The sequence below is a fragment of the Leishmania panamensis genome (genome assembly GCF_000755165.1).
Source record: "Leishmania panamensis strain MHOM/PA/94/PSC-1 chromosome 29 sequence".
NCBI classification, from domain to species: Eukaryota; Euglenozoa; class Kinetoplastea; order Trypanosomatida; family Trypanosomatidae; genus Leishmania; species Leishmania panamensis.
In genome coordinates, this window is record NC_025875.1 from 346,182 (window position 1) to 364,282 (window position 18,101).

Genomic DNA, 18,101 nt, shown 5'->3' on the forward strand with positions numbered 1-18,101 from the left:
CAAGGAAAAAGAGCAGAAGGCGACTGCAGTGCCTCACATTTTTTCCCAGGTGCGCGTGTGTCTTCCCAGCTCATTCTTTGTTTTTCCTGTGGCTCGCCGCTCCTGTTTCCTTGAGTGGCTGTCAAGTTATCTTGCTCCTTTCTCCGCGGCTTTGAGCGAGGCGGGAGGGAGAAGGGCAGAGAGGGGCAGTGCACAAAAGAGCGGAGAGGGCTGTGTAGAGGGCGTGAGAAAGAGCAGTTTCTTTCCGTGGTGCGCCGCCTGGTGCGCACCATGTTGTGTGTTACACTTAAAGATATCTCTTTGTATTTGCAAACAACAAACACGATTTGTTGAAACTGCCACGTTACCGCGGTGAGTATCTACAGGATGAGATGCTCACGGATTGCACAGATCACGGCTAAGGCGTAACGAAAGGGGTACGTTTCTCAAGTGCATTGATTGGCTGTACGAAAGCCGCCATGTGCCGCCGTACGCTTACGTCAATGAGCAACACAGAAGTCATTCTAACTACTTCCAGGTGGGTTTTTTCTTGTTGACTGCAAGGAGGGTTTGCGGTAGTGTAATAGTACGTCTCCTCTTGAACACTTCCCTCTTTTTCTTGTTTCCAGTCGTATCCGCGCATATTCGTGAATGATCAGCGAAAGCACGCCGTTAGTGGGCAACTCCACCGCGCATTCCTATCAACTGAGCGACGGAGAATTGTGTGCGCGGAGATGTAGCGAAAATAGCTGCAGTGCGGAGGTGCGAAACCAACGCATGAGGCAGTACTATCACTCTGTGTTTTGCTCCGGTGGCATTGACGTGGCTGTGCGCAACGTCGCTGTGGTTCAGCGACCCTGGCTGCAACGCTGCTATCCCAATCGGCGTCGTGGTCGTATTTGCTGCCAGGGTGTCTCCGCCCAGTTCAGGCGAGGAAGGCTGCACGTGGTGGCCGACGTGGACGGTATTGCTGCGTCATCGCTGATGACGGTAATAGCAGGACGAGGCACACAGGCGTCAGGGGATATCTGGGTCGACGATGTGGCTGTCGACGCGCAAACTCGACTGCGCCTCATTGCCTACGTGGGGACCGAGTCTCTCTTCATCCCTTTCCTGTCAGTGCATGACAATTTGTGGTTTGTGGTGTATCTCCACCGCAAGGAGCAGCGCAGCTGGACGCAAGAGTTGGTGTTGGCCGCCGCCAGCTTCGTCAGTCTCGACCTCCGTAAGAAAGTCACAGACCTCTCACAGTCGGAGAAGTTCCGCTTGCAGGTGGCACTTGAGCTCGTGCTGGACCCACCGGCACTGTTCTTTTCCTACCCTTTTGACACCATGGGTCTGGTTGAGCAAAATGAATGCACCCAGCTTCTCTCCCGGGTCTGCGTAGTCATGATGAAAACAGTGGTGCTGAGTACCCAATTGATGCCCATGTCTCTACACAGCGCCGCCGACACACTCCTCCTGTTTGGAGTCGGTGGAGTGGTGTTGTTCTCCGGGAAGTGCCAAGACGCCATATCATACTTCAACTGCCTCTGCATACCCAAGCATGTACCACAGCCGCTTTGGAAAGAAGTTCTAGGTCCTGGGTTGGAGGCACATTTTGCGGAGGAGGATCGGCGGACTTTCCACGCGGTATCGTTTCCCACTTCCAATTCTAGCTCCTTATCACAAAGGTTTGTTGACGGTTCAGGAAGTCTCTTGTACTCAGCCCTGTGCACGCCACCGCGACTTTCGTCGCGCCTGTTTCTGCTGGATGACCTGAACGGCACGTCGCCGCCGCCGGTCTACCGCCGTACGGCTGAAGGGGACACAGCGCCACCTAGTGCAGTTGTCGAAGTGGCGACTAGCGGGGATCTGATGGACTTGGCGGTGGAGTGGGCCGAGAGCGAGTCGCAGACCATGTTCTACGCCGCCAAGTACTACGACTCTTCAGTACATGCTGCTCTCCTTTCATCGCTGGACCCCGCCACCACTCGAAGTCCTACCACAACGCCTCCCCCGCTTCCCCCACTCCGTGCGCTACCAACTTGCGTCTGGCGCTTTGGTGTGCTACTCACATACACGCTAAAGCAGATTGTGGCGGACGCTGAACTGTTATTGGGCGTCGTGCTTCTTTCCGTTGGGCTGCTCGTTCTCACCGTCGCAGTGCACTCGCAGCCTGAGAATCAAGGTGGCATGTACAACATCCGCGGGCTCATCTTCATAGCATTTGTGCTCGTCCTTCTTTCGAACCTTGCCGCAATCGAGAGCATGCGTGGCCAACTCCGCGTTGCTCTCGACCACCGGAAGCGAAAGTTGTACGGGTCGCTGAGCTTTATCGTGTGTCTCGGTGTCCGTGTAGTAGTTATCCGCACCGTCTACCTCGCCCTTTTCCTTCCATTTGTACTATTTGTCTTGCGCTCCTCGTACTCGCTGGCCATACTGGTTGGCCTCGTCAGCTGCACCCACGCTGCGTTTCAGTACTTGGTTGCTCTGCTTCCCTCGCGGCGGTGGGTGATATGGGTCTCGTACGCGTACTTTGGGTACAGCATAATTTTCTCAGGGTTTCTCCTGAACCTGCGTACACTTCCGCCTCTTCTCGGAGTTCTCAGCTTTCTGCGGTGGGGCTACGGTGCCGTGATCTACGCATGGTTGCACGGCAAAGCGTTCCAGTGCGACGGCGCTGGGAACACTTCCTACTGCTACACCGGCGACGATTACCTTGCCATGGAGGGGCTGCAGGATGAATCTGTCATGTCGTCTGCTTTGACTCTCGCCGTATTGGGTGCTTCCATGATGACCCTCCTACTTGTCTTGTGGTCATTGAGGACTACATAGTCCCTGCGCAGCCCTTGCAGTTCCTCCGTGCGTATCCAAACAAGGAAAAAACAGTTGAATACATGCAAAGGGATGGGAATGGTCACAAAGCGCTTAGCTTTTTGATAATCCGTGAAGCGAAGCAATGCTTGCAGGCACTTTCGACTCCCTCCTGCCGCTTACACCAAGCGACTCCTTGATGTCGCCATGCATCTAGCTGCAAAGCAGGGGGGGGGGCGATGGCAAGTGTATCATAACACCATCACAATCGATGCGCTGTGTTTTACACTTCTCGCCTATCCACGTATGCATGGTCTTCAAACCATTTACCGTGGTATCTCCACTTGATTTTTTTCCCTTTGTTCCTTTCGCCGACACCTGTCCTGTTTCGTGTACTTCCTTTCTTTATTGAGGTCACTGACACTTGCGCGTCATCTGGGATCCCCACTGCTTCTGCAAAGGCTCAATATTTCGTTGGCAAGAGGAATTTATTGTTTCTCAGGAGGGGCGCACCGTACTCCCCCGTCAGAGCACTAACTGCTCCTCCGCAAAAAAAAAGGTACGGCAGTGCAGGATGGACGCAGCCAGGAAACGGCACAGAAGCAGCGCATCGGAAGCGGCAGCGAAAACCGATGAATATGACTCGGCCGCGATCCACGGACGTGAGGCGCGGCACCACCTGCACAGCAGCAAGAGCGCTATCCATTTTACATCTGCCTCAGAGAAGACGTCTGATGACGACAGCGACTACGCTGTCCTGGTGAAACGGAGCTCGGCGCTGTTGACAAAGCTTGGCCAGCGCAATGTACTTGACAACTGTGCGACCCAAGAAGCCGGCAGCACACAAAAGGAGGCAACTCAACCGATGACTCTTTCATGTACGCTTGATAATTGCAAATCAAACACGTACGGTGTTTCTTGTTCTGCCGGCTCTCTTGTTTTACCCTTTGCCACAGCCCAGCACTCACTGCCTACAGAACCGATTCATCACTCTACCAAGTCCACACAAACAGAGTCATCGAACTCTCTAGATGCCTGCAAGGAACTGCTAGCTACGGAGTTGAGTGAGCTCTACACACTGTTGCACATCTTCTTCTGAAACGTGCGCATGCTCGGAAATCTCTTTTTTCCTTGTCCTTTTCGTTCCTCCAGAGGCATGCGCGCTGATAGAAGGTTCTGCCTTACTACGAGCGCCACTCTCTCTGTTCATTGATTTCGCTGCTTCTTCCTACGGCTTAAACACTGCATCAATCCTTCAAATGCACTGTTAGCGATTCAAGCTGTGCCTGCACATCTCCTCACGTGCCTGGGGCTATTGTGGTCCGACATCACCTCGAACCACTTTCTCGAGATGTCAGGGATATTCTTTCCAGCGCACGTTAACTGGTAGTGGCTTACTTTTTTTCTCAGGAAACACCACAGGATCTACACGTGCGCAATTGGTTCTATTTTCACCTCTGCTCATGTTTTTCCTCTTTCCTTCATCTCTGCTTCTTTGCCTTCTACCTCACTTTTTTTCCACCAACTTCTCTCCCCTACTCGATACCTACGTTCTTCTCAGCATTCGTTTGCATTCCGTTACCTCGTCGCATATACATATATATATATATATATATATATATATATGTATTCGGAAAGGTTTCAACCATAATGAGGGAGGGAGAGATGATCGAAAAACGATGTGATGATGAGGAGTGAGTCAAAGCACTCTCCGTCATTCCACTGTCATGCTTTGCCAAATGTTCGTCGTTACTCCGTTTCGTACTTTTACTCATTTCAGATCTCGCGGAATCGAGTGAGTGTAAGGGTTCGCTTTTTCCATCACCTACCTTCTTGATTACGCACCACGACAGGGGATCCATGGCGGATGGAAAAGGGGGATACGTAAGTCTATCTGTTCGCGCGTAGCGTTACCCAAATGATGACATCAAAACAACAGAATTCTCATTGATAACTTTGCCAGCAGCTGCGGCATCGAGAGTGCGAGTAGGGAGGGTAACCCAATTGATATACTCTTCCCCGGAAATAGGAAACCCACCAGTTCAGCAGAGTTGGGAACGTGTTGGAATTCATCATGCTAGTTTTTCGACCCCCATTCTCTCTCTTTCCTCTTATTCTTCTCTCTCTGTTTCCTTCACACTCAAGCTGAGGACTTTTTTTGCATATTTATATTTCGTGCACGCTAGTTTTTCGCATCACTGATCTTTTCTGTTTGTGTTTCTTTTGGCATCCTGTTAAGTACGACTGACTGAACGTGTATTTTCTCTCTTTCTTACAGATTGCCTCACTCCAGAAGAGACTTCACATTTCGAAAAAAATTTCTGCACAAAAGTATTTTGTTTGCTCGAGTCAATACACCATGAAGGCACTGCGTCTCCACCACTACAGCGGCCGAGAGGCCGAGGAGCGCTATAATCTCGCAGCTCCTCGCAACCTGTTCTTCCAGCGCATACCGACAGTTGACAGCGGCGACCCGGTGGCCAAGATGGAGGAGATCCGCAATTACGTTCACAACACGATGGAGATGTTCGAGAGGGTCTTTGACTCCCTTCCATATGAGGAGTCCTTTCTTATGCCGCCCATTCACAAACTCCGCCATCCCATGATCTTCTACTACGGTCACACTGCATGCTTCTATATCAATAAGCTCTGCGTGGCTGGCTTGACGGAGCGCATCAACCCGACCCTCGAGAATATGTGCGCCATCGGGGTCGACGAAATGAGCTGGGATGATTTGAATGAGGCGCACTACTCCTGGCCCAGCGTGGAGGAGGTGTGCGAGTACCGCCGCCAGGTTCGCGACCGCATTGACCACCTCATGTCGAGCGGCAAGTTTCCCCTTGAGATGCCCCTGACACTGGCAAACAGCACCAAGAGTGATGCCAACCTCTTCTGGTGGGTGATGCTGATGTGCGCCGAGCATGAGCGCATTCACTTCGAGACGGTTTCCGTGCACGTCCGCGAGCTGCCAATGAAATACGTTACTACCGCCATGTCTGACGTCTGGCGGCGCTGTTCCGATACAAGCACTCAGGCCCCAATCAACGACCTCGTGCCCATTGCGGGTGGCAAAGTACAGGTCGGCCGTACGCCAGACTCGCGTCTGTACGGCTGGGACTGCGACTACGCGAATGGACACAACATCGTGGAGGTGGCGCCGTTCAAGGCGAGCAAGTATATTGTCTCCAACGCTGAGTTTTTTTCGTTTATGAAGGCGGGAGGGTACCGTGTGCAGCGCTACTGGGACGAGGAGGGCTGGAAGTGGGTGCAGTGGAAGAAACCGGAACACCCGTGGTTCTGGGTACGCGACGAGGCCCGCTCAAGTGGCTTCGCGCTGCGTCTTCAGACGGAGCTGATCGACCTGCCGTGGAACTGGCCGTGCGAGCTCAACAACCTCGAGGCTCATGCCTTCTGCTCCTTCAAGAGTGAGCAGCTAGGCAAGAAAGTTCGCATGCTGACTGAGGCGGAGTGGACGTTGCTGTTTGACCGATACATTGGCAAGGACCAGCCAGAGTGGGGTGAGAGGGCGCCCGGCAACATCAGCCTTGAGCACTACCAGAGCAGCTGCCCTGTTGACAAGTTCCAGCACGGCGACCTGTACGATGTGATCGGGAACGTGTGGCAGCACTGCGAGTGCTTCGTCTATCCCTACCCCGGATATCGGGTTCACCCCCTTTACGACGACTTCTCTCTTCCAACATTCGATGGCCGGCACACGTGCATGAAGGGTGGCACGTGGGCGAGCTCCGGCAATATGGCCACACGCGACGCCCGCTTTGCTTTTCGCCGCCACTTTTTCCAGTACATTGGCTTGCGCTACGTGGAAGGACCCGAGGTACAGGAGCTCCAAGGCAAGTGTACTGGTTTCGGTCTTGATCCCGAGGTCGATATTATCACCGACACATGCTTCCGCGACTCTTTCCAGGGCTTGCCAAACGGCTGTGTTGCGATCGCCGATCACGCCAAGCGGATGTTCGCAGAGCATGCCACGGTGCCGGCGGTGAGGGCAATGGACATTGCCTGTGGCGGTGGTCGTGTCACATTCGAGTTAACAACAGCATTTCAACAGGTCATTGGCGTCGACTACACAGCACGGCGTCTTGTTCCTGCATTCGCCATTCGCGAGCGCGGCGACTGCCAGTACAGCGTCGAGAACTCTACCAACGGTGAGCGCACTGCTCGTTATGTGAACAGCAATAACTTCCCGTGGGGGCCAACCCGCGAGCGTGCTACGTTCTTCCAGGCCGACCCCACAAACCTGCATACCCATCTTTCCGACTTCTCGTTGGTGGTGTGCTGGAATTGCCTGGAGCGCAGCTATCACCCAAGTGCCATTCCCGCCCATCTGCTCGGTCGTGTGGTAAAGGGTGGTTTGCTCGTGATCGGTGGCGACTACCAATGGGACAACATCAAGAAGGACACTGAGGACACTGGCACACAGGACAAGAGGTACTTGACAGATTGCCTGGTTACGAGCAAGGGCAACCTTCAAGAAGAGATCTTCCGCCTGCTAGGCGGCAGTGACGCGGTAGAGCAGGTGGGCGAGGTGGCTTCCATCCCGGTGGCCTTCCCGACTGCGGAAGGCACGGCCGACATCCGCGTCATGAAGCTCGCAACGTACCGCAAGAAGTAGCGGTTCGTAAAGGCTGTGCCTCAGTGCCGGAAGAATAGCACCGCAATGATATGACGCCGGCTGACTGTGGCTCGCCACTTCTACTCCTTTTCTGCTTCTCCTCGTGTTTGTCAAAACACCGGATGACGTGGGGCACCTCAGCGTGGCATAATGGTCCAGTACCCTCACCCTGGAGAGTCCAAACAACCCCCCATCCCTTGCCAATGCCGAACCGCTTCTCGTGGTGGCGGTGCTTGGCGCCCACGACGTGTCTAGGCCAGAGCGACGTGCCCCTGCTGGTGTCGGCGGTCAGGTCGTGGATGGCGCTGCGTCGGCGCGGCCTGCGGCAGTGAGCGCGTTTGCACTGCCCGTGTGATGGGCAGGAGTGTCGGCGTGGCTCGCACGCATCCCACCCCGGGCCTCACCGCCTGCTGGTGTGAGGAGCCGGAGCCGCCCCGGCGGGTGCGCCGTGTGTTGGCCGGCATGATGCGGGGGGCGTGGGTGGGCGGTGTGTGCGGCGGGGGCTGTGGCCGGGTGGCTGGGTCGGCGCGCTGCCGTGACGCGTGCCTAGCGCCGCTCAGCGCTGCGCGGTGGGCGTGTGGCAGGGCCGCGGAGAGTGGAGCTGAGCGCATGTGTTGTATGACAGCGAATGGACTCGTTCAAAGGAAAGTGGTGAAACGGAGGCGAAAGGAGCAGGTAAGGGGCACCACTTGACTGTTGGCGTGCATCTGTGAAGGGCGTGTAGTGAGCTCATCTTTCCCTCGTGATAGGGATGTGCAGAGCCCTGTCATACGTGCTTCAACGTGCTTGGGGGCATGTCCATAAGAGGCCTTAGAAGAACACACGGATGGAGTGAGCTGTGTTCACTTTTCTGTATACGACATCGGTAAGCTGCATCAAGCGGTGACACCACAGTCTGATGACCTTTTTTCTGTTTGGTGAGTAGATACATATACATTCATCTTTACGCGTATATGATGCAGTTTTCATCATTTCCGCGTCTACCTTCCTCTGAATTGAAGGTAGTTGCGACAACTCTATCTGCGCAGAGGGTAGGGCCATGCACACACACACACCCACACACCAGACTCTCTGAGCTTGTGGGTAGAGTTGTGGCTTGTTCTTTCTTATACCACTCCCTTTGGTAAAGAAGAGGTCGAAGGTCAATCAGGCAGCGTGGAGCGCTAATGGTGACGCACTTTGTCTACACTGGGGTAGGAAACTGAGACAAATCGCAACAACGAAACCTCCTCCCTTTCAACGAAGAAGAAAACTGACTGGATGTTCACGACGGTCGGATTCATCACTTGATCACATCCAAGTAACTTTACAGAGTGTGGGAGGATGCGTTGACATGCAGTTCTCGTGACGAGACTGTATGGGAATGGTGCTCTCTTTGCTTCACGGTGCTCTACCTCCCCTCCTCGGCAACTCATCTTTGTAATTTACACTTTTTCTTTTTGCTTTCAGTCTTCTTTACCTCTCTTTTTGTGCATCTGCTGCCGCACGGTCTGGTGTGCTTACACCATGCGCGCAGGCACCTTTTTTTTTCTCGGTTGCTTTCCTTTCTGTTTGCGGTTGCTAACACTTGCCTTTATTTATTGTTACTGCCACTATTTCTGTGCTAGGTGTTTTGTGTACGCAGGTATGTGCGACCTCGTACACACTACTCTTATCATGATAGCCTTTTTCTCTTATTTTATGCTTCGTGCCTGAAAAGAGAAGAGACAAAACTCTGATTTATGAAGAGAAAGAAAAATTAAATACACCAGGACAGCTCGACGCAGATTGTTAAAAGAAGCCGAGAGGGAGGGGGGGGGGAAAGGAACTGCGTTGATGCAGGGATGGTCCCGGCTCGGCTCGCACAAGGTTTCCTTTCCCCAGTCTCTTTTGTGCGATCACAGCACTGGGCGGGACCAGCGACAATAGGGACTTACCCCCCTCCCCCCCAATGGCGGGAGAGCAAGGCCGCTGCACTGAACGATTCTCACACGGCATGAGTTACACTCGGCTGCCACTTGGATGGCGCGTTTTTGCCCTCCACGCCCCCAAAATGTCGATATACGCCCCATTTTTTCTTACCGTTGGATATGCAAGAGGCACTCTACTTTCCGCCTGTTTTTTTTTTCCTGCAACCCTTCGCTCCACGTGGCTTCTGTGTGTCTGTATGAAGGTGATCCCTACCTAAGAAATAGTATCGCGCACTGCTCCTCTTCTTCTGCCTCGCTGCCACAACTACCTATGGTCGCCTTTACACTTTCCACACACAGTCGCTTATTGCATGGCACCTTCACAGGGGACTCGCAAACGTGCTTCTGCTCTCATTGACCTCTTTTGGGCCCTTGTCTCTACTGTGGAAGAGGGCAGAGAGTGAGAGTAGCCCTCGCAAACGCTGGGTAGCGGAGTTGACAGCTCTTTGCTGCAACCAACAGGGCATCAGGACATTATGGGCAAGGCCACTGTCAGAATGAAGGGTCGATGCCTGACTGGATGCGCTGCTACTGCGGCTGTCCGCTTCCTAAGTGTGTTGCGTTGCTCTGGTAGCGGACGGGCGTGGCGACCACACTACAGAGCTTCTGTTCTGATCACAGGCAGCCTTGCCTCCCCACGGCGTTTCAGCAGTACTAGTGCCACTGACACCCACACCGCTGCTATCCCACGAGCCCCGCAAGTGAATAAAGCAGCTGAGCCCAGTCTCAAAGCGCCTAAGTGTAGCGGCGAGTTGCCACCCATCAGCGATTCCCCAGTGCCGCCGCGGCCCGCGTTCTACGTCCCACCCGAGGAGCGCGACCCGAACGATGAGTCACTCGCTTTTCTTAAGGGTCATAGCCCACTACAGCATCTGACGCACCGCAACGTGGAGGTGCAGCTCCCGGAAGGCCTTGAGCGGGCTCCGTCCATAGGTGAGCGCCAACGAGCCGCCCCCGCCTACATGGATGCTGATGCTGCAAGAGTAGGCAGCACAAGCGTGCACGCTGGGCAGTCTCTTTTTCAACGTTCTGGGATCGACACAGGCGTGTACTACTACAACGCACCACGAGCACTCTCTACTGCGGAGGAGGATACGCTAGGGGTTGGCACACTGGAGGCATCGCACCGTAGCCGCTTGCACATCCTCCGCGAACAAGCTCTTCACCGGGGAGCGGCGGCAGGACCACTCGAGACCGACCCCGCGGCTGAGGCCTTGAGCGGTGATGTCAGTGGCGTGGGCAGCAGCGGCAGCATCACAAGGGAACAGAGCATGTTTGCCGCGTCGCACGAGTTTGCCGCTGTAGACAAGACACCCCAGAAACTGGAAGACGAGAGGCATCGGGCAACCCCGAAACCCATAGTCAAGCAGCTGGAGGCGGACATCAAGAAGCTCGAGTACTACCAGGGCACCCCGCACTATGATAAGCTTCTCGCGGATTTCCGTGCGAAATACAACGCAGAGCAGACCCCGAAAAAGGGTGCAAAAGGGCCCGTTTACATGGCGGACGAGGTGGAGCGCGGCTTGGAGGGGCAACCCATTGATTACCACCACAGTAGCACCAAGTTGCAGGCACAACTACTGTCTGGACCGCGCGCCTACGACCTTGTCACGATCATGCAACAGCAAGGCATCATGCGTTTCCAGGGCTACGCGTTTCCACCCACGGCGGAACTCGGGAAACTGAAGGGAGACGGCGATGGGCTGAAGGCGCTCCACGATGCGCACAAGAGTCATCCTCTTGTCGCGCAGGTGCGGAGAGGAATGAATGCGCTGATTGGACGCAATGATGCGCGTGACGACTACGTGGCGATGGAGGACAAATCGAAGGAGGACACCCATCTGCTGTACCGCACCTTAGGTCTCGGAGCAGTGCAGCGGCGGCAGCTACGCTACATGCTCACTGATTTTGATCACGCAGACAGGAACACCACATTTCATGTCATGATGTCATACCCGTACACGGACTGGCTGCACGTGTTTTACATGATGCTGGTAGGCTGGTGCTTGTATCAGCTGCAGGTTCGGTGCGGCGCTTACGATTTTTACGACGAGTATCTGGGGCTTGATCTCCGTCAAGTGCCGCGGCTGCAGAAACCAGTTCTGGCCGGCATCACCATCATCGTCATGGTCTTCTTCTTCTTCCAACCCCTCTTGGTTGCCAGCATTGCGACAACAAGGGCGTACCGGATTGCAATGAAACGCCCCATTGGTCCACCGTAGGGTAGCTTCCGTCAAGTCGATGCTCTTACCTCTGTGTCTGTGCGTGATGAGGAGGAGACAAATCGAGAGGTATTCGACTCACGCGTGCTGATATGTTTTGCTTTTCGTATCGCTGGATGTTTCAGAGTGCGCGTATCTCCAACGGATTCACGACTTTGCGCTGCTGCAAGCGGTGGTCTAGATCGGGATGTAGACCAACTTTTTCCTAGTTTAAAAAATGAGCACGAGGCGTCGACGAGGAGACCACAGCTATCGTTTTGAAGTTCTTCAAGCCCTGTTTGAAAGAAAAAAAGGAAAATACACCAGTGGGGCAAAGTGTGCCCCTGGTTAGGAACAAAATAAGCCGTGCCATATAGGCGCCGTGAATGCGTATTCTCCGTGTGAGGTACACCGCTCCCTCGGTGTCACTCAGTACAAATGTCTCATTACGAGAAAGAGAAGGGCCAATGTGCTGAAACCCTCTGCTCTGTTATGAATGAAAACTGAAGAGTCATACCTCTACTGCTGTTTTCTGTTACCGAGATCGATGCTGCCTTCTTTCTCTCTCCTTTGATCGCTTGTCATATCCTTTTCCTCGCACGTTCCTCTCCCTGTAATGGCCACCATACGGGGCTTCGCTCTCTCCTTTCTCTACTGTTGCCTCACACCTCTTCCCACCTTTCACGCTGCCGACATCAACGCAGTCTTCCTTTTTTATATTCCATTTTCCCTTTCGTCCGCTTCCTTCCTTCCTTCTTCCTTTTTTTTTCTCCTCCACGTTCCCCTAGCGACACACATCTGCTTTGTGCGTGTGTGTCTACGTGTGTTCGCCATTGCCGCTGAGCGCATGAGACGTTCAGGATTATCATCCAACGCTCCGTTCGCCTCCCCTCCCCCCTCCCCCCTCCCCTCCCATTTCTTCAAAAGAGGGGCACGACAAAAGAGAATAGAAGACAAAAGAGGAATTCTGGCGTTTTGCTGCCACCCACATCACCCCCCCTCCCCCACCAGCAACCTACAGCCACCTCGTATAGAAGACGATATACACATATGTATATGTAATTGCTTCGCCTCGCTCTTATTTCTTTTCTTTTCTTTGTTTTGTTTTGTTTTTCTTCTTGCCCGGTACCCTTTCGTCTTTTGCATTGAAGGAGGACACACATTAGTCCTTTCTCGGACACACAAAAAGGAAGAAAAGCTTCTTGACTCTCTCTCTCTCGTGCTGAGGTGCAATATAGAGGGAGGGAGGGAGGACAGGGACAGAGAGAAGATACGTGGCAGATTGCATCTCTCTGTGGGGTTTTCTCCTCCCTTCCGCCTTCCTCTGTTCTCTCCATCAAGAAAATTGTCTTTACTTTTCTTTATTTGGTCTCTCTCCCCCTTTCATTCAAGCCTTCTTTCTCCCAAGACGTCAACGCTTTCTTTGCCGTCTACTCTCACCATTTTCATCCTTTTCCCTCTCCACATTCTTTTTGCCCTTTCAATTTCTCCGTCCTCTCTGCTTCGGGGCAGTTTTTCGTTCTTCTCTTCTGACTCGCCGTGCGCCTTCTGCTCAGCGTACTACATTCCCTCTTTTCTCTCTCTCTCTCTGGTGTTGTGTATTTGTATTCTACGCAGTTTGATCAGCTGAGGTGCGTAGAGAGATCAATACATCATCAGCAACAATATATACTTTCATTTTTGTGCTTGGGCGCTTCGAATTGTCATTTTCTTCCGTCGCCCGAGTTCTTTTCTTCTGTCGTTTTAAAGGCACTCCCGTTTCCTTTTGCGCCTCTTTTTTTCTTTTGTTTTCCCGTTGCCACTGCAGCTTCACTGGCCATTGGCATGCCAGTGAGGGTCGTTGTTCCTCCCTTTCTCATCGTCGAGCGAGCGTGCTTGTGTTTCTGTGTGCCCCTCTCTTTGTTTTCACTCTTTCTTGCGTCGCTTCGTCGTTGCTGTTCTGCCGAGTGGAGCTTTTGCATTCGGATCAGAGCAGCAGACATAACGGCAACAGACATTCCCCCCTTTTCGCTTCTCCTTCGGCGTTTCGTTTTGAGCTGTATCGCCGCTCTCTTTTCACATTTACTGAATCTTGGCTCGGCTGCTTCTTCCCCCTCTTTCTCCTTTCCCTCCTTTCGTCACCTTTCCCCTCTAACACTGCTCATCATTCCATCGACATAATTTTCCGTCTTGCGTCGTGTGTGTGTGTCACTCATTTCCTCTGTTTCCCTTTTGTGACCACTGCCACCACTTTGTTCCCTTTGATCTGCGAATTCTTCTCTCCTTTTCTGGTTTCTTGTTTTTCCTCTGACCAGCTTCTTTGCAGTGTTGCACTCTCGTTGGAAAGGGGGGGGGGGTACCACGCTCAAACAGATCAGTAGCGCACGCCAGTCATAAAAAAAAGCGCAACAGAGGCCCTATCGCTGCTCTTTCATCCGACATGATACCAGGGGGCTGTTTCTCGAAGGGCCTGGCGTCAGATGTCGACTCGGCCGCTGCTGCCGAGGAGTCTCTCTCTGCCACCGAGGCGTCGACGGTCAGCCATCGCCCGGGAAAGGAGCTCCGTCATGTCGCCTTTCTCCTCGAGAGGGACTTAAAGGAGACGGAGGAGGTACCGCACGCTGCTCTTGTTGGACGGTGCGGCGGCACCAGGGCCCGGCCCACTGGAGAACAAGTGTCATGGAGTGGCAGAGCAGAGGCCGATGCGCTCCGGCAGCGTGCGCTGCAGTGCGGCGAGGATTTCGTTCGTGTGGCAAGCGGTCTCGGCTACGAAGTGGTGACGCACACCCCTACCGCATTTCTTAAGCGCGAGATGACAGGGACGACGGCTGCACCTGTTGCAGTCGACCAGCCTGAGAGGCAACCTGGGACCTGTTTTACAGTGGCGAAGGGTACGACGGCGAGCTCCAGCACCGGTGCTGCCCCGCTCAACACGCCGTCCGCCGCCGCGACGATGGTGAGTGTTGCTGCTCCCTTCCGCTCCCGCGGCCCGGCGATCTTTCTACGGGAGGGCGAACTTGACAGCTGCAGCAGCCGGTCCAGTTCCCTTGGCACCGAGGAGCAGGTCGGCATGGTGCCTGTGCTCAGCCCGCTGCTACAGGGCAACGAGCCTGGCCAGTGTCACGACCCCACCGATGCTTCTCTGCGCGCACTTGAACTGCAGGTGCCGCGCACGACTGGACCGCAAACTGGGATATACCGCTACCCTGCGGGGATCGAAACCTGGAACTCCTTCCAGGATAGCATGTTCAACTCAGCAGCAGAGGCAAGTGGTGGACGTATGTCGCCCCACCACTCATCCCACACCGGATTTAGGGCGGAACATCACACCAACGACGGTGCTAACGCGCCAGCACCCACTACCGTTAACTACACGAGGGTTGTACAGTCCACACCCACCACCCCAGGGCGTCCGTTACCGTCGCCTCATTCAGCCTTGATGCAGTGGACAGCTTTTCCCACCCGCAACCACCCTGTCACCACCTCGTTCATGCCCCCTGGCCAGCAGAGCAATGCCTTTGCAGTCCGCTTCTCTATCCTAGACGTAACCTCGTCGCGTGCCACCAGCAACATCAACACTTCCCTGAGCACCGATCACCTAAACGGTCACGAATTCACGAACACCGGAGGCTCACAGAACACGAACGACCGCTTCTTCACGCCTTCCACCGTCGCGCTGAACACACCAGCGGTGCGCCTGACGGACGACGAGGATTGGCCACGAGTGACGGACCGTTCCATTCAATGAAACGAGAACGGGACGACGTCGGGTGTGTTGCCCCCCTTCCCTACTTCGTTTTCGTCTCGGCCTCCTCTCCGGTGTTTGGTAGTGACTCTCTTGCTTTGCAGGCCCCTTTGAGTACGTACACATACACTTTCTCATTTCCCCTTCCACATGACTCCCGCTTCCGCTCTCCCTCCTCGTCCACACCGCATTCTTCGCTTCCGGGTTCGCATTAGCGCTGTGCACACACACACACACACCTACGCAGGTCTGGCGAGGGAGTTTGCTTTTGATTTGTGTTTGTTCTGCTGCCTTATCACGTCGCGTGGCCCCCTTTCTTTTCTGCAGTGTTTCTCGTTTTGGTGATCCCCTCCACCGGCTGTATGAGATGCGCGCACTCGATCTTCCTCTGCTTCTCTCTTTCATCATCTCTCTTTGGATATGCGCGCCTCTCCTTTGTTTTTTTTTTCTAGCTGTTGCTTCACCGTGATACATCCGTGCATTGCACGCGAATAATCGAGGCAACCACATTTACCTTTTCCGATTATTCCACCTACCCCCTAACTCCTCACTCTGTCTGTCTAAGCCACGACACACTTGTCTCTGAATGTCTAACTCAAACACCATCGTGCTCCTTTCCATTTTATTCCGCCTACTTCTCAACTACAAAAGTGAAAGGGTACGCGCACACACGCATAAATGGTGAGTGGAGGAGCGACTTGAAGTTGATATTGTCGCGAACCTCACCCGAGCCTACTGCCTGCCCTTTTCTTGTCACTTTTTTTTCACTTGAACGATTCCCATCGTCTATTTTTTATCTTTGATTTTCCACTGACGAGTGTACCTGTACAACTCGTATCTCTGTATATGTATAGTTCCACTGTGCGTGTGTGTGTGTATGTTGTATCGACGCGTGAGTGCTTGTGTCTGTATAAATAACCTCAACAAAAAGGGAAGCCACTCCGAAATAGACTCGTGTCCGACAACGTGCCGCTCTCGTGCACTTGGAGGGGATTGCGGCTCTGTGGCTGTTCTTTTTCTTTTGTTCTTATCTTTCTACCAACCCTCTGATGACGTGGGACGCCTCAGCGTGGCATAATGGTCCAGTACCCTCACTCTGGGGAGAGGACAAACAACCCCCCATCCCTTGCCAATGCCGAGCCGCTTCTCGTGGTGGCGGTGCTTGGCGCCCGCGACGTGTCTAGGCCAGAGCGGCGTGCCGCTGCTGGTGTCGGCGGTCGGGTCGTGGATGGCGCTGCGTCGGCGCGGCCTGCGGCAGTGGGCGCGTTTGCACTGCCCGTGTGATGGGCAGGAGTGTCGGCGTGGCTCGCACGCATCCCACCCCGGGCCTCGCCGCCTGCTGGTGTGAGGAGCCGGAGCCGCCCCGGCGGGTGCGCCGTGTGTTGGCCGGCATGATGCGGGGGGCTGTGGGGCGGCCTGGGGGCGTGGGTGGGCGGTGTGTGCGGCGGGGGCTGTGGCCGGGTGGCTGGGTCGGCGCACTGCCGTGACGCGTGCCTAGCGCCGCTCAGCGCTGCGCGGTTGGCGTGTGGCAGGGCCGCGGAGAGTGGAGCTGAGCGCATGTGTTGTATGGCAGCGAATGGACACGCTGGAAAAAATAGAAAGGCGAGAATGCCGCTAATCTTAACGTCTTTTTGTCTCTTTTTCTGTGTTTTCTTCCTCTGCTGCGACTCCGTCTTTTTTTCTCTTCTTTCCTCTCTGAGGGTGTCCGTTGACTCAGCATGGATCGCTCGTGCTTTTTTTTTTCTAGCTGCTCTCTCTGATCTCTTCCTATTGTATGCCGTTTCGTTATCGGCGTGCCTGCTTGTGAGTAGCATCCGTGTATTGACGTGTGTGTGTGTGTGTGTGTGATGCGTCACCATGCTCCTTTGTCTTGCGCTGGTTCTTGTGCGCTCATGAGTGCGGAGGGTGAGGTGTCTTCCTTCTTTTTTTGTTTTCACGTATTTTATGACTGGTAGTCGACGCCGATCGAATCGGTCGTTTGTTCTCTCGTAGAAGGTGTTGCTGTGCTTGTGTAGTGTCGTTGTCTCTCTTCTTTGAGAGCGCTAATCACCACCGTTGTGGCAGTAGTGACCGTTTGTCCACCATTCTCTTCTCTTCGCATTTCGGTAAGGACTCTCAGCGCTGCATCACATTACCAAAATGTGCGTGGTGGAGGGAAGTGTACGTGAAGTAGAAACTCTAAGGAAACGAGAAGACCCGCTAACAGCGCACCACGGACACCAACGGACCCTTTGCCGCAGATGGGCGACTGACCAGTTTCTGTCTGTCTACTTTCGCCTGTTTCTCTCCTCTAACCCCTACCTTGTTCATCTTGATCACACTCCCTCTTCTGCCGTACTTCTGCTCCTCTTTCCTCTCGTCCTCACACTGTGATAGTGGCAACACTGCTCAATGGCCCATCACGCGCTTTGGGCACAACACACTAATAGGTAGGGGGAAACAACCACAAACGCACACGCACACGCACACCCACACACGCGTACAACGGAAGAGTGTGTGGCTATTGTATCGGATCGACTACAGGGCAGGAGGAATCCTTCCTCCTTTTCAGCACTGGATCTTACCCATTTATGAACCGTGAAGGCAGCTGCTCTCCGCCGAGTACGCACCAAAGCAGCCCCCCCCTCCCCTTCAAAGACAACAAAAAACATCACGAGAAGTACACCATCAGAGCGCAGAGGCACCCCACTACTTACCCACACACGCACCTTTTTTTTATACCGTGGAGTGAGTAGGTGTGTGTGCGTGTCTCCCGGCTCTACACGTTACACGCATACAGAGGCGGTATAGAGAGTAAGCACTATTCTTCCCCCCCCCCC

At 54.1% G+C, this 18,101-nt stretch overlaps 5 protein-coding genes across 5 annotated transcripts, besides 2 other annotated features; all 5 read left to right on the plus strand.

Moving 5' to 3' along the window:
• Positions 1–963: 963 nt before the first annotated feature.
• LPMP_290970 (ABC transporter-like protein) lies at positions 964–2,796 on the plus strand (the record flags this gene model as incomplete). Its single annotated transcript, XM_010702403.1, has 1 exon — positions 964–2,796. One exon carries the CDS (start codon positions 964–966, stop codon positions 2,794–2,796), a length of 1,833 nt encoding a protein of 610 aa, XP_010700705.1.
• Positions 2,797–3,349: 553 nt separating this feature from the next.
• On the plus strand, positions 3,350–3,874 carry LPMP_290980 (A-1 protein, putative; the record flags this gene model as incomplete). Its single annotated transcript, XM_010702404.1, has 1 exon — positions 3,350–3,874. One exon carries the CDS (start codon positions 3,350–3,352, stop codon positions 3,872–3,874), a length of 525 nt encoding a protein of 174 aa, XP_010700706.1.
• Positions 3,875–5,134: 1,260 nt separating this feature from the next.
• On the plus strand, positions 5,135–7,408 carry LPMP_290990 (5-histidylcysteine sulfoxide synthase, putative; the record flags this gene model as incomplete). The annotated part of the gene is made up of 1 exon (XM_010702405.1): positions 5,135–7,408. The coding sequence occupies one exon, from the start codon at positions 5,135–5,137 to the stop codon at positions 7,406–7,408; it is 2,274 nt and encodes a 757-aa protein (XP_010700707.1).
• Positions 7,409–7,526: 118 nt separating this feature from the next.
• Positions 7,527–8,046: a repeat region.
• A 2,273-nt stretch (positions 8,047–10,319) lies between these two features.
• LPMP_291000 (hypothetical protein) lies at positions 10,320–11,579 on the plus strand (the record flags this gene model as incomplete). Its single annotated transcript, XM_010702406.1, has 1 exon — positions 10,320–11,579. The coding sequence occupies one exon, from the start codon at positions 10,320–10,322 to the stop codon at positions 11,577–11,579; it is 1,260 nt and encodes a 419-aa protein (XP_010700708.1).
• Positions 11,580–13,977: 2,398 nt separating this feature from the next.
• Positions 13,978–15,285, plus strand: LPMP_291010 (hypothetical protein; the record flags this gene model as incomplete). The annotated part of the gene is made up of 1 exon (XM_010702407.1): positions 13,978–15,285. The coding sequence occupies one exon, from the start codon at positions 13,978–13,980 to the stop codon at positions 15,283–15,285; it is 1,308 nt and encodes a 435-aa protein (XP_010700709.1).
• A 1,041-nt stretch (positions 15,286–16,326) lies between these two features.
• Positions 16,327–16,867: a repeat region.
• The last annotated feature ends 1,234 nt before the right edge of the window (positions 16,868–18,101 follow it).